General features: G+C 37.9%; 2 protein-coding genes across 4 annotated transcripts in view; one reads left to right on the top strand and one right to left on the bottom strand.

Annotated features, from left to right (window-relative positions):
- Window positions 1-1,593, top strand: part of LOC105228315 (homeobox protein Nkx-2.1) — a 143,246-nt gene extending 141,653 nt beyond the window's left edge. For all 3 annotated transcript variants that reach the window (XM_049450090.1, XM_049450089.1, XM_049450091.1), the window contains one exon: window positions 31-1,593. In XM_049450090.1, coding sequence (XP_049306047.1) covers window positions 31-459 — 429 coding nt within the window. In that variant the 3' untranslated portion in view covers window positions 460-1,593. The remainder of the gene's footprint in view (window positions 1-30) is intronic.
- The window catches only part of LOC125776636 (uncharacterized), a 502,262-nt gene that overhangs the window by 478,798 nt on the left and 10,327 nt on the right, over window positions 1-13,137 (bottom strand). The window lies entirely within an intron of this gene.

The following is a 13,137-nucleotide window of genomic DNA, read 5'->3' as shown; positions in this document are numbered from 1 at the left end:
ATTAAAAATAAAATATACTTTTATTTACAGACTTCCAGTTCACCGAGACGTGTAGCAGTACCAGTTCTCGTAAAGGATGGTAAGCCATGTTCGGGTAACAGCAGTACACCACTGTCTCAACAAGCTGGTACGGCTAGTAATACAAGTAATACTAGTAATAACAACACTAATATTAATGAGAATATCAGTACCACGGAAGTGAATAACAGCATAACTGGTGGTTTAAACCTTATAACGGGTGAAACTACTAACTCCCATTCACCAGATACATCCAATTCCCTTATTGCAAGCTATAATGGAACGATTGGAAGCCACAATCAAATTCAACAGCAATCATGCAATAATTCTATAATGTCAAACAGTTTAGCCATGGCATATCGCAATCAAAATAATTTTATTTCAAACGGGCATCAGCAGCAGTGTACGGGTTACTTACCTCTCCAAGGTAGAGCGTGGTAAAAATCGAAAAAATTAAGTAAATCAATAAATAGTTTACGAACAAAAAAAGCAAAATATAAGTAAACTCCACATACAAAAGAGGTGTCTACTAAATTCACATTAGGATGAATGTAAATTTTATCGCAGTCGCATTTAACACTGATAAATTAATGATTTTTTGTAAATGTTACGCAACTAGCATATTTATGCAAATAAACATCAGTTTTATAGATAAATGGTACTAGCTTGTATAAATCAATATGATAAATAGTTTTTCTACTCTCATGTGTTTAATAAAGCTTAAAAGGCAAAAGTACGTACATGTGTACATACCTATACATGTACATATAGTACAAGTAAACATTAAATTGGTCCCAAAAAACCCATTAATTCTTTTCATTAGATATTTACCGTGAAAATATCGCGTGAAACGACCATAAAAATGCAATTTGAACTCTTAATATTGATAGTAATACGAGTAGATGGTGCATTATAATTTGCGATGGTGCATATTAATATGTATCACAGGAATATTTTCTTGCTTTTTCGGAATGTTTGATGTATTTGAAAGTAAAAACTTATTATTGTAGAGAGTATTCTAAATAAAAATTTAACTACGTCGACTTCTTCAAAAGTTAAAATCAAAATCCAACCTTAAATTGTAGAAGAAAACTTTTCACATTAATTCTCAGTAATGATAGTCAAATTCATAAAATAGATTTTCATCACGAGTTTTCATGCTTTTATTCGATAAATTCATAACTTTTTCGTTTAGCATACTCTGTTATTACAACCTAATAAAATTTCTAATGTTTCTTATACTTCCAATTTTGTGACTATATAATGTCTTTTTATCGCTATTTTTCAGTTGTGCTAAAAGATAAAAATCTATGTACATACATACATATATATTTATCGAATGGAAATATTTTGGTTATCTTTTTATAGATCGTTAACAAGAATAAGCATTTTTGTGATCTTTTCGGAAGATATTTTCAAGGTAACTAAGGAAACAATAGTAATAAAGTTTTTTTTGCCCATCCTAAGGAGTATGAGTTCAAACAAGTAAGAGAAAGCTGATTGCAATCAAAACCAAACACTAGCAATAGTGCAACACTGTAAAATGCATATAATAACACATGTGTAAAATAATGATTTGTCGAGTTTTGAATATACGAGTATAGTAGTGTAACGTTTTTTAAGGTTTCAAATGATGGTTATTTACCGATTTGTTTTCTAGGGAAATAAACGACAAAAGTTATTCATATTTATTCGCTTTACGTTAGGTCTTCCTGGAGGTGGATTTTTTAATTTAAATTTCCCAAATAGTCGAAAAAGTCTTTTCGTATTTCTAACTAAAGTTAAACTTATTTTTTATATTTATAATAATAAATATGGTACATATAACAAAAACCTTGCACTAATATAACTATTTTGGTACGGCGCCCATCGGCCACAAAACGTTGCACACGGTCGGCATTCACCGTCCGCGAGCTGTCTCGTTTGTCGACAGATCTTTGATGAGATAATAAAAACGTACAGCACCGTGTTTCTCAATGAATTTAACGAAACTAGAATTATGCGAGCGAACACTGCGCAACTATAGAGATAAGATAAAATTCCTGGCTGCTGACTATAGTCGCCGCTCAGCTGTGTGGGGTTATCTGTAGCCGTCGACTATAGTTGACGCCCGTACCGAAGTGGTTAAGGACCGAATGACCATTTTGCATAAAATGTGAGTTCAAATATCAAATAGCGAACCGCCTAAAAATTAATCTAAAGAAATTGTCCACTAATTATTTCGATTTATACCAACGTTACGTTATTTCTCGTTAGTTGGGTAAATCTCGTTTATATTCAGTGTTAATATTTTTCTACTTACGGTGAAGAATATTCTTATGCAAAAATTTTGCTCAAATAATAAGTGTAACAAAAATTTTTTTTGCCTCTCGTGGGAGAGTTTGTTGAATAACTGTTTTTCATTACAGATATAAGATTTAACAAATTGAATCGATCTGTTGGAGATTTCAGCCGGCCGAAATATTGCCTATGTAACCAAAATTTCGAGATAGCGCCTTCTTGCTTATGGAAAAAATAGATTGAATTGTTTCTATATTATTGCTCTACATTAAGGAAAGTCAACCACTTTTAGTCTAACTTTCCGTTAACTTCACAAACATGAATTTAAAATATTACTAAAAAATACATCTTTATTCAAAACTATTAGTTTTAATAAAATGTATGTGTTATCTAGTGTTATTTATTCGTTTTGTGGGTTTAAAATCGCTGATATTAACTTAATAAATAATAAGGCAAATAACAAGAGTAGACAAGATATTCAACTACCAATTTATACTATATTACTCTGGGAATTAAATACAGAATATCAAAGTAAATACAATGATTCATAACACGACTCTACAAAAAAATTCTCGTTCTTTGTCCTAAAGTTTGTTTTATGATTTTCTGATTAATTATGAACAAAATCGTTAAAAAAAAATACCTTTTTTTCGTATAAAGTTTTCTTTTGTAGAAGTTATAAAAATAATACTATATAATAATTATATACTATACATATAATTATACTATCGTTAAAGCGGTTTTCTAAATAAAAAAAAAAAACAAATTTTTTGATGGCATATATTTTTTTTCGTCTAATTACGACCTAAAACATGGAAATTTACCGCTTTTGTGTTGACCCGTGTAATAGATCCGCATGTTAAAAACAATTAAGATCAATATTTATTTCAATAATTTATTTTGATATTTTCTACATTAATCTCATCTTCGCTTAGAGACTTGCAGCAAAAAAAAATATTATTTTATGGCATCCAAACTATGTTGACTGACATTTTAATTTTTCAGGGCATCTATGTGTAGTAAAAACAGCATTCGTCGTACCTGTAGTACCATATCTTGTGGTAGGTATATTAATTTTTACCCTGGCAACAGATTACTACAGTCTATGCAACCGATAACTTAAATAAACGATAAAGTAAAAACTAGGAAAGAATAGCAGTCATAAGACTACGCATCTTTCCAAAATCAATGTAATTGTGGTAATTAAATCTAATCTTAAATAACTGGAATTACTCTTGCAACATGTTGCTGCAGATTATATTAGTTTTGTTCATCTAACGTTTGTAAGTATCACCTAAAAGTAATCGAGATAGATATAAGGTTATCTATATATAAATGAAAGGTATGATATCACAATAATCTTAGTGGCCAATCGGCCGGCCCAAAACATGAAATTGTCTGTTCATCGAAGTGTTCTCACAAAAAATCTCTTGATGCGATGTGTAAGAAGTCTTTTTAAAACCAAATGTCCCCGAGATCAAGAGCTTTAATTTCAGGCATCAAAAAATCGGTTATAATACGCAATAACGGTCGCCATTGATAGTTAAGTTCTCATCTCTATCATTTTTGAAGAAATATGGTCCGATGATGACTGTATAAAATGGTAGCTCTTCACTCTTTTCATGTTGCTCTTTACATACCCATAAAGCGAGAAATGGCCCTCATTGCTGAACAAAATTTGGCTCGAAAATTTCAGATCTCCTTGGAACCTTTTAAGAGCCTACAGAGCGAAGCGATGTTGTTTGGGAACATCGAGCAGTTTCACTTATTGCTTCTTCTTACTTTCTTGTTACAAATGAACGCGCATACCAATTTTTTTAAGATATCCCAATTTAGTTACAGCATGCACGGGCGGACGACGGACAGACAGACAGTCACCTGGATTTCAACACGTCTCGGCTTCCATTTTCGAAACATCTTCAAATCGGACACGTATGATATGTCGACAATAGCGGCTACATTTAATGTAATATAGTGATGTATAAACCATCAACCAAACCAGCCTCGGATGAGAAACCTCCTTTTGACGACCACTGCAAACGAAATAAGGATTACGACTTAAAGTTATGCACCTGGAATGTCCGGTCCCTAAATTGGGAAGGTGCCGCTGCCCAGCTGGTTGATGTTCTCGTTAGAGTGTAGGCTGACATAACCGCCGTCTACGAAATGCGATGGACGGGACAAGGACTGAGACGAGTAGGAACTTGTGGCATATACTACAGTGGGCAAATAAAGGAGTGTTCGGTGTGGAGTTCTCATTCACCTCGGTGGAAGAATGTCTACCCACAATTCGCATCAAAGCGAAGGTCTTCAACACATCGCTGATTTGCGCCTACGCCCCGATGGAAGAAAAGGACGATGTGACCAAAGATGCCCTCTATGAGCGCTATAAACGCATGTATGAGTGGTGCCCCGCAACGATTTCAAAATCGTGTTTGGCGACTATAACGCCAGGGTAGGCAAGAAAGGTGTCTTTGGCACAACAGTCAGTAACGCCAAATTCAGCCTCCACAAGAAAAATCGCCAAATAAGTTGGGGTTGACCGACTATGGTCATCTGTAGTACTAGATTCCAGCAAAGAAAAATTCCACAAGCTATCTAGCTGTTTCCGAATCGAAAAGTCATATGTGGAAGACACGTATCCAGTGTTTTAGACGTGCGTACACTCTGAGGTCCTAACAGCGATTCGTGCAGTCGGAGGCCTGCCTCTGTGTAGCAAAAAACGCACGCCAAACAACACACGGAAGGTTCGACGTTGAGAAGCTGCAATCACAACAGACAGCCGAACAATTTTCTACCCGATTTGCACTCCTTCTCTTTGAGAGCACTCGTCAAGAACTCGGTATAAGGAAACTGTGGGACGGCACTTTAAGCTCCTTGCGTACAGCTGCAAACGAAACCATTGGTTTTCGGAAAATGCAAAGGAACAACTGGTACGATGAGGAGTGTCGTGGCGCAGCGGAGAGAGACTGCCTACCTCGCAACATTACGGTCGACCGCAACACGTGCGGGATGGGATAGATATCAAGAGTTGAAGAGGGTAGCAAGACGCATTTGCAGACAAAAAATGAAAGAGGCCGAAAGGTGTGAGTTGCTCGAAAATTCTACAAAAAAGATGCGGCGACAAACAGAAGGGTTTAAGACCGGAGCATACTCTTGTAGAACCCCCAAAGTTGATCTAGAGACTGATGCCAAGAACGTACTAAAGTTATGGAGGGAACACTTCTCCAGCCTGCTGAATGGCAGTGAAAGCATAACGATAGGAGAAGGCGAACGCAATCCCCCAATCGATGACGACGGAGGGAACGTTCCATTGCCCGACCATGAAAAAGTTCGAATAGCAATTACCCGTCTGAAGAACAACAAAGATGGATTGCCGGCCGAGCTATTTAAATACGGCGGCGAAGAACTGATAAGGAACAAGCATCAGCTTCTTTGTAAAATATGATCGGACGAAAGCATGCCCAATGATTGGAATTTAAGTGCGCTCTGCCCAATCCACAAAAAGGGAGACCCACACCACGACGCAAATCCACCTTTCGTCGATTTCAAAGCTGATTTTGACAGCACGTAATGGAGCTGCCTTTATGCTGCGATGTCTGAATTTGGTAACCCCGCAAAATACGGCTGTGTAAACTGACGTTGAGTAATACTAAAAGCATGATCAAATATTCTTCCATATTAGAGACACAGATGCACTGTTATGAGAAAAATACCTTTTCTTACTTTTACTAAGATAACAGTGGTCCGATTACGATCATCTATGAACTCGTAATTACTTTCTTTCTAGTGAACATACATATATACCAAGTCTCATTATGACAGGCACGTAGCCAGGGGGGGGCTAGAGGGCTGAACTTTCCAGGACGTTATACAGAAGCACGCACCAGAAAGCAAAAAAAGACGACTTGTTCGCCTTTGTGAAACAAGGTTTATAGAAAGGCATGAAAGCATTATAAGCTTTGTGGAGCTTTTCAAATTCATTGTACTAAGTTTGGAAATAATTTCGAGTAAGACATGGTCCATTTCGTCTAAAGCATCAGCCTTCTTAGCAGCGGTAGAGAAAAGCGATTTTTTGCTTAGTCTATTCGTCTGTGAGCAATTGTTCAGCTTAACGCTGCCACTGTCTGTGTAACTCCAAGAAAAATCTATGGATTTTGTATCAGCAATGAACCTAGCCAAAGAATTAATAAGAACTCTGCACCAGATAAGAGAAACAGCGGATGGTTTTTTCAACGATATTTTCCAAACAGCATCACAAATGTCTAAAGATCTTTATGACATAGATCTTGTAGTGCCTAGAGTGACTTCGCGTCAAACTACTAGTGCTAATCCACCTTGCACAACCCCTGAAAGCCACTTCAGAGTTACAATATTTATTCCATGCGTTGATGCTCTGATTCAAAACATGACAGAACGTTTATTAGTGAATGAGGATATACTCTCGTCATTTCAAATTCTACTCCCAGGTTTTGCTGCAATTGATAATGCCGAAGAATTAAAAATTTAACTATTTACTTCGAGGAGCAAATATCAATGACAGCATTAAAATCAGAGTATCGATTGTGGTGTGCCAGCTTATCAACAATAGATCCAACCATAGAAGTGTTGAAATTACTGCAACATTGCGATGCAACGTATTTTAAAAATATTCACTACCTGCTTACAATTTTACCAACTCTTCCAGTGAGGACCGCTTCCTTCGAAAGAACTTCTTCAACCTTAAAAAGAATAAAAACTTTACCACGCAGTGTGATGGGCAATGAGCGGCTGAGTGCACTTGCTGTTATTGCAGTGCACTGGGATATTAAAATAGATCCAGATGAAGTAATTAATGATATGGCAAACAAGAAGAAAAGAAAAATATTACTTATTTAAGTTACAACTACCAAATAATTTAAGTAATACGTATATGAATTTATATTGTTTTTTTTTAATAAACAGAAAATTCAAAGTTTATATATGTTTTTACTTCAGCCCCCTCCGAAATGAAAAGCTGGCTACGGGCCTGCATTATGATGTCTCAATTTTTAGTCAAATTACACCTTGCATGAACGGACGGAGGGACAGTCAGACAATCGCACGGATGTGAACTCGCCTCTTTATCCTCATCATTAATATATTTAACCCTATTCCTATCTCCATTAGTTTTAGGTGACACCTACAACTGTTAAGTAAACACTCAAAGAATTTTATACACTTGTACATATTTTACTTAACCATTGCTTATTTATTAAGAAATATAAATCGTGCAATGGGTGAAATTACTCAATCGAACCACATGTCAAACATATTTTTTGGCATATGGGAGGCAAATTGTTTGTTTTCAAGTTAAACAAAGCCAATTCAGTTTTGTTTCTTTTTTATGCCCTTCCAATATATTGGTACAGAGTATAATAGTTTTGTTCACCTAATAGTTGTAGGTGTCACCTAAAACACCACTTCGCAAGCCAAATTTCAATTTTGTTAAGAAAACTATTCTAAACACAAGGAGTATAACGTACAGATATTGACCATATATAACTACGGAAGAGTACCTGTTCAGAGACCGTTAAACTCCATAGAAAACTTGTGGGCGTATTTGAAGAAACAAGTCGTTAAAAGGCAGCCAAAGAACATGACAACACTTAAACCGCACTTCTGGAGGAGTGGCAGAATATTACGGGAATATACCCAGCAACTACGATATGGAAAATTTAATTCATTCCACAAACAAAAAAGACTGCAATGTGTTATCAATAATAAAGGTTATCGTACGTAATATCAATTGTACATATGTATATTAAAGCCAAATTATTATTTAGTACTTGTATAGCGTCACCTGAAATGCAAAACAACGTAACATCACTTTTCGTAGGTTAATAGGAGAAACAAAAAACCGTATAAAAAGAAACCCACTTGAGATATTAAAAGAAAATTTTCAAATCTAAATTAACACGAAACCATAAGTATATTTTAGATAATAACTAAAGAAAAATAAAGTGTATTACGTTATTTTGAATTTTCATTTCTGAAACAAAATATCGTATGATCAATTTAAATTTGTATAAAAATTAAAAGTTTTTGTTTAAATGAGTTAAGCATCCACCCCCCTCTACTCGGTAAAACTGGCGCATCCTAATGCAACAGTGCAATTTACCACAGGATGCCACTACAAAAGAACACCAATACAATCGCACCAACCCAACTAACAAAAGCAATGGACAACGGGGAAGCTGACTTTATTCGACCATAAACTTGCGCATAGACACTCCGCCGCGTCGATTCCTCACGCTACTATCTTCGCTACCAAGTCTCGCTAAAACACTACGCCGGGTCGACATCTACGCTCCTCTACCGCTATTATACATTTTGACTTCGATGCCCGGAGACTTGATCGCCAACAAAATAAAATCATCTTCGGCATTGAATTCTCGCCGCCCGCATGTTAACATTTTTTTTTTTAATAAAACTTCCAATATTTATAACATTTAATTTTATAATTTTGTTATTATATATTATTAAAATAAACACAAAATTTATAATAAGATATTTGTAAAATTTATAATAAAATAACATCCTCGCTGATACACTTTCGTTTTATACATATTGTTACGAATTTACTCCTTGCTAGTTTTACTTTACTGGGATCGTATCTTAGGATTGACAAATGAAACCAAAAGCCGTTTAATTCACTTCAACTAAATCTCTTTATTTTACAACTCGTCTACACTATAGCAGTTTACTCTTAGCACTGGTTGATTACGTTGGCGCTGCCACGGCTTATATAGCCACGCACTTCTCGCTGATGCCGACGTGTCCTTCTAGAATATCGCGTCTGGAAATTACCAGAACATAATGCTATACGGCGCCAGACGCAAACAGACAGCCGCGGCGCCCGACTCAGCAATTGTTTAAGTAGAAAAGCAGACAGTGCGGCGCCAGATGTCTACAACAAGACAAATGCTATTCCATATACCTACAGCTATTGTTCATAATAAGGGATGTATATAGCAATACAAATACAACTTAATACTACTTTTGTAACACTGCCCTCCACTAAAGCCTAATCGTCCCGATTAGGCACAAATCCTCTTGAACCAAATGGGGCGAGCCTCTCCAAATGTACTACTTTCATTTTACATCGTGCTTTTCCATTTCTTTGTATGCGGTATACCACGTCATTAAGTCGTTTCATCACCATATAAGGTCCTTCCCAGGCTGTCTGCAGTTTCGGGGACAAGCCTTTCTTTCGAAGTGGATTGTATAACAGGACCAGATCACCTTCTTCAAAACCTTTTAAATTTGCCGCTTGATCGAACCGGTCCTTCATCTTATTGCTCATCAGATGCGTATGCTGTCTTACCATTAGATGCAATTCATTCATTTCTTCCTTTAAGGCAGAACAATAATCTCCATCATTTCTTACAGCTGTAGGATTCGTTCCAAACTTAAGATCAGCAGGGAGTCGCAGATCAGATCCGAAAATAATCTTTGCTGGCGTGTAACCAGTTGTCTCGTGCTTCGCTGAACGATACGCCAGCAGGAACATCTGGATGCACTTGTCCCAATTCCGTTGGTCTTTATCAACGATTTTCCGCAGATGTTCTTCGAGCGTTCGGTTGAATCTCTCTACCATCCCATCTGATTGTGGGTGTAACGCTGTTGTCCGTGTCTTGTGGATGCCCAATAATGTACAGACTTCTTGGAAAATGGAAGATTCAAAATTTCTGCCTTGATCTGAGTGTAATTCGACGGGCACTCCGAACCTTGTTATCCAATTTTCTACAAACGCTTCGGCTACTGTCTTCGCTTCTTGGTTTGATAAGGCATATACTTCTGGCCATTTACTGAAATAGTCCATGATAACCAGTAAATATTTGTTTCCGGCCGTACTGGTTGGGAACGGACCTGCAACATCCATTGCGACTCGTTCAAATGGTGATCCCACGTTGTACTGTTGTAGCCTACCGCGACTTTTGGTTTTAGAACCTTTAGCTGCCATGCACTCTACGCAATTACTTATCCATTCTGCTATGGAATCTCGACAACCGATCCAGTAGAACCGTTGTTTAATCTTCTCTATAGTTTTTGTAATTCCAAGGTGCCCTCCACTAGGTCCATTGTGATATTCTTTCAACACTTTCGGGATCATGGACTTCGGCACTATGATCAGCAGACGAGACTGTTTGCCATCTTCGCTTTCCCAGGTACGATGAAGGTATCCATTAACGAGGTTTATGCTGTTCTGTTGGGCCCAATATGCTTTTGCCGTTGGACTCTCGTTACTTATTTGTTCCTTTGGTGGTCGTACCCCATTTTCTTTGGCTATTATCAGCTTTGCAAGATCAGGGTCCTCCAGCTGATTGATTCTGACGCGGTGAGGAGTCCAATCATCTTCAGGTTCTATGTTCAGTAATCGCACGTCGATTATACCTTCTTTTCCTTCTGATTTGGAGCAATGTTTACATTCCAGTGGACAAGGGCGACGTGATAATGCATCCGCATTTTTGTGGTGAGTCCCCTTTCGATGTTCCGTCAATTTGGCCTTCCGGATTCTTAAACTGTAATAACCATTTTAATGCTGCATGATCAGTCCTCAGCAAGAATCGTTGTCCATACAAATACTTGTAGAAATGTTTTACACATTCCACCACAGCTAGTAGTTCTTTTCGCGTCACACAGTAGTTTTTCTCTGGTTTCCCGAGCACTCTGCTGTAATACCCAATTACTCTTTCTTGCCCGTCGATGAGCTGAGACAGGACACCTCCAATTCCATAAGCGCTCGCATCTGTATCCAGGATGAATTACTTTCCAGGTATTGGATAAGCCAACATCGGCGCCGTACAAAGTAGTTCTTTAAGCTGCTCAAACGCTTTTTCTTGTTCCAACTGCCATACAAACGGGCGATTCTTCTTTGTTAAATCATGTAAACTTCTAGCCACGTTCGCAAATCCAAGTACAAAACGGCGGTAATACGTGCATAAGCCAAGGAAGCTGCGGAGTTCATGTATGTTGGTGGGTCGAGGCCAATCTTTGACTGCTTTTATTTTTCCTTCCTCGGTGTGAATCCCCTCAGTTGACACTTTATGTCCGAGATATGTGACCTGCTTCTTCCATAATGAACACTTTTTGGGATTCAAGCGTAATCCGGCTGATGCTATTCGTTGAAAGACTTCCTCTAGATTTTTCAGATGATCGTCAAAACTTTTTCCCATGATGATAATGTCATCAAGATACACCAAACATGTCTTCCTTTTAACACATGTTCCATCAGTCGCTCAAACGTTGCAGGCGCATTACATAACCCAAATGGCATCACAGAGAATTCCCATAGTCCGTCGCCCATACTGAAAGCGGTCTTTTCATGGTCACGTTCATCAATCTCGACTTGCCAATATCCACTTTGTAGATCTAATGTAGAAAACCATTTCGCTCCAGACAAGCTGTCTAATGTATCGTCGATTCTCGGTAGAGGATAACTGTCTTTCTTTGTGACATCATTCAACTTCCTATAATCTACGCAGAAACGGGTGCTACCATCTTTCTTTTTAACTAACACGATAGGTGAGCTCCATGGACTTATTGAAGGTTCGATTACACCGTTTTTGTGCATGTCTTCAATAATTTTGTTAGCATCCTCACGTTTTGCTAATGGAACCCTACGCGGAGCTTGTCGGATTGGTTTAGCGTCTCCAGTATTTATGCGATGTTCGACAATGTCGGTTCTTCCTGTGTTTCCTTCGTTTGCAAATATGGATGCGTATTTTTCTAATAGTTTTTCTGCTTTTAATTTTTCATTTCCATGCAGTAGGCTTCTGTTGTGACCGTTCGCATCGTGCTATTGCACTTATATTCTGGCACTGTCCAATTACTGCTCCTTTCTTCAGACTTATAGGCGTGTTGAATTCATTCACTACTCTGACCGGAATGGTGGCGTCTTCTCTAGTTTTCACAAGCGTTCTTCCTACCAATATGGGTGTATCTATTTTTGTTGGTTCCACAATCCACAACTCTTCAGTCCCACCTCCTCCATTCACTTTAGCCCATACAATCGCTTCAGATTTTGGTGGAATACTCTGATTATCATCAATAATCACCCTCTTACTTTCAACGTTGGTCACATATCCGGTGTTTATAGGCATCTCCATGTTCTGGCAAAACAGCATTTGCTTGTTTAAATCCAAAGTAACCCCGTGATCAATCATGAAATCTACTCCCATTATAATTTCATCCGTGATTTCTGCTACGATGAAGGTGTGATTAACTTCCAGGGTACCAATCATCACTTCGCAAAACACTTTTCCCGCGACAGCTGCTTCCTCTCCGGTGGCCGTTCGAAGCTTGCAACCGACTAATGGTTCAACCGTTCCTCTTTCCACATCCGGTCGGATAATTGAATGTGTGGCACCAGTATCCAAAGTAAGCGTTGACAGTCGTCCATTTACGATGCCGTTGATAGTAAGATTGTTGTCATGGCGACCTATTTGTGATATCGAGATGGCGGGGCAAATAGTTGTGGGAACCAGCTCACGCCCCTTTGAACGGTTCCGTTTTAGTTTAACGACTTGTGAGATGTGGATGCTCTGTCCTCGTTATCTGTTGGTTGTTTCCGTTCTGATGGATTTACTTTTATATTGCAATTTCGGGCAAAGTGACCCGCTTTTCCACAGTTGAAACATCTTCCTGTTGTATTTACTCGCGGTGCAGCAATTGTCTTCAGAGTCTTCAATATTTCTTCCATCAGCGCCGGTTGTTCCATTTCAACCCTTTGTACTTTGTGTGCTGATTTACTTAGTAGAGAAGCTGTTTCCTGTGTGAGGGTGTGCGAAACCGTTTCAGCAAACGTTCTTTTTGGCA

This window comes from Bactrocera dorsalis, chromosome 2 (assembly GCF_023373825.1).
Source record: "Bactrocera dorsalis isolate Fly_Bdor chromosome 2, ASM2337382v1, whole genome shotgun sequence".
Classification (NCBI taxonomy): Eukaryota; Metazoa; Arthropoda; class Insecta; order Diptera; family Tephritidae; genus Bactrocera; species Bactrocera dorsalis.
This window is presented reverse-complemented; position numbering and strand designations above follow the sequence as displayed.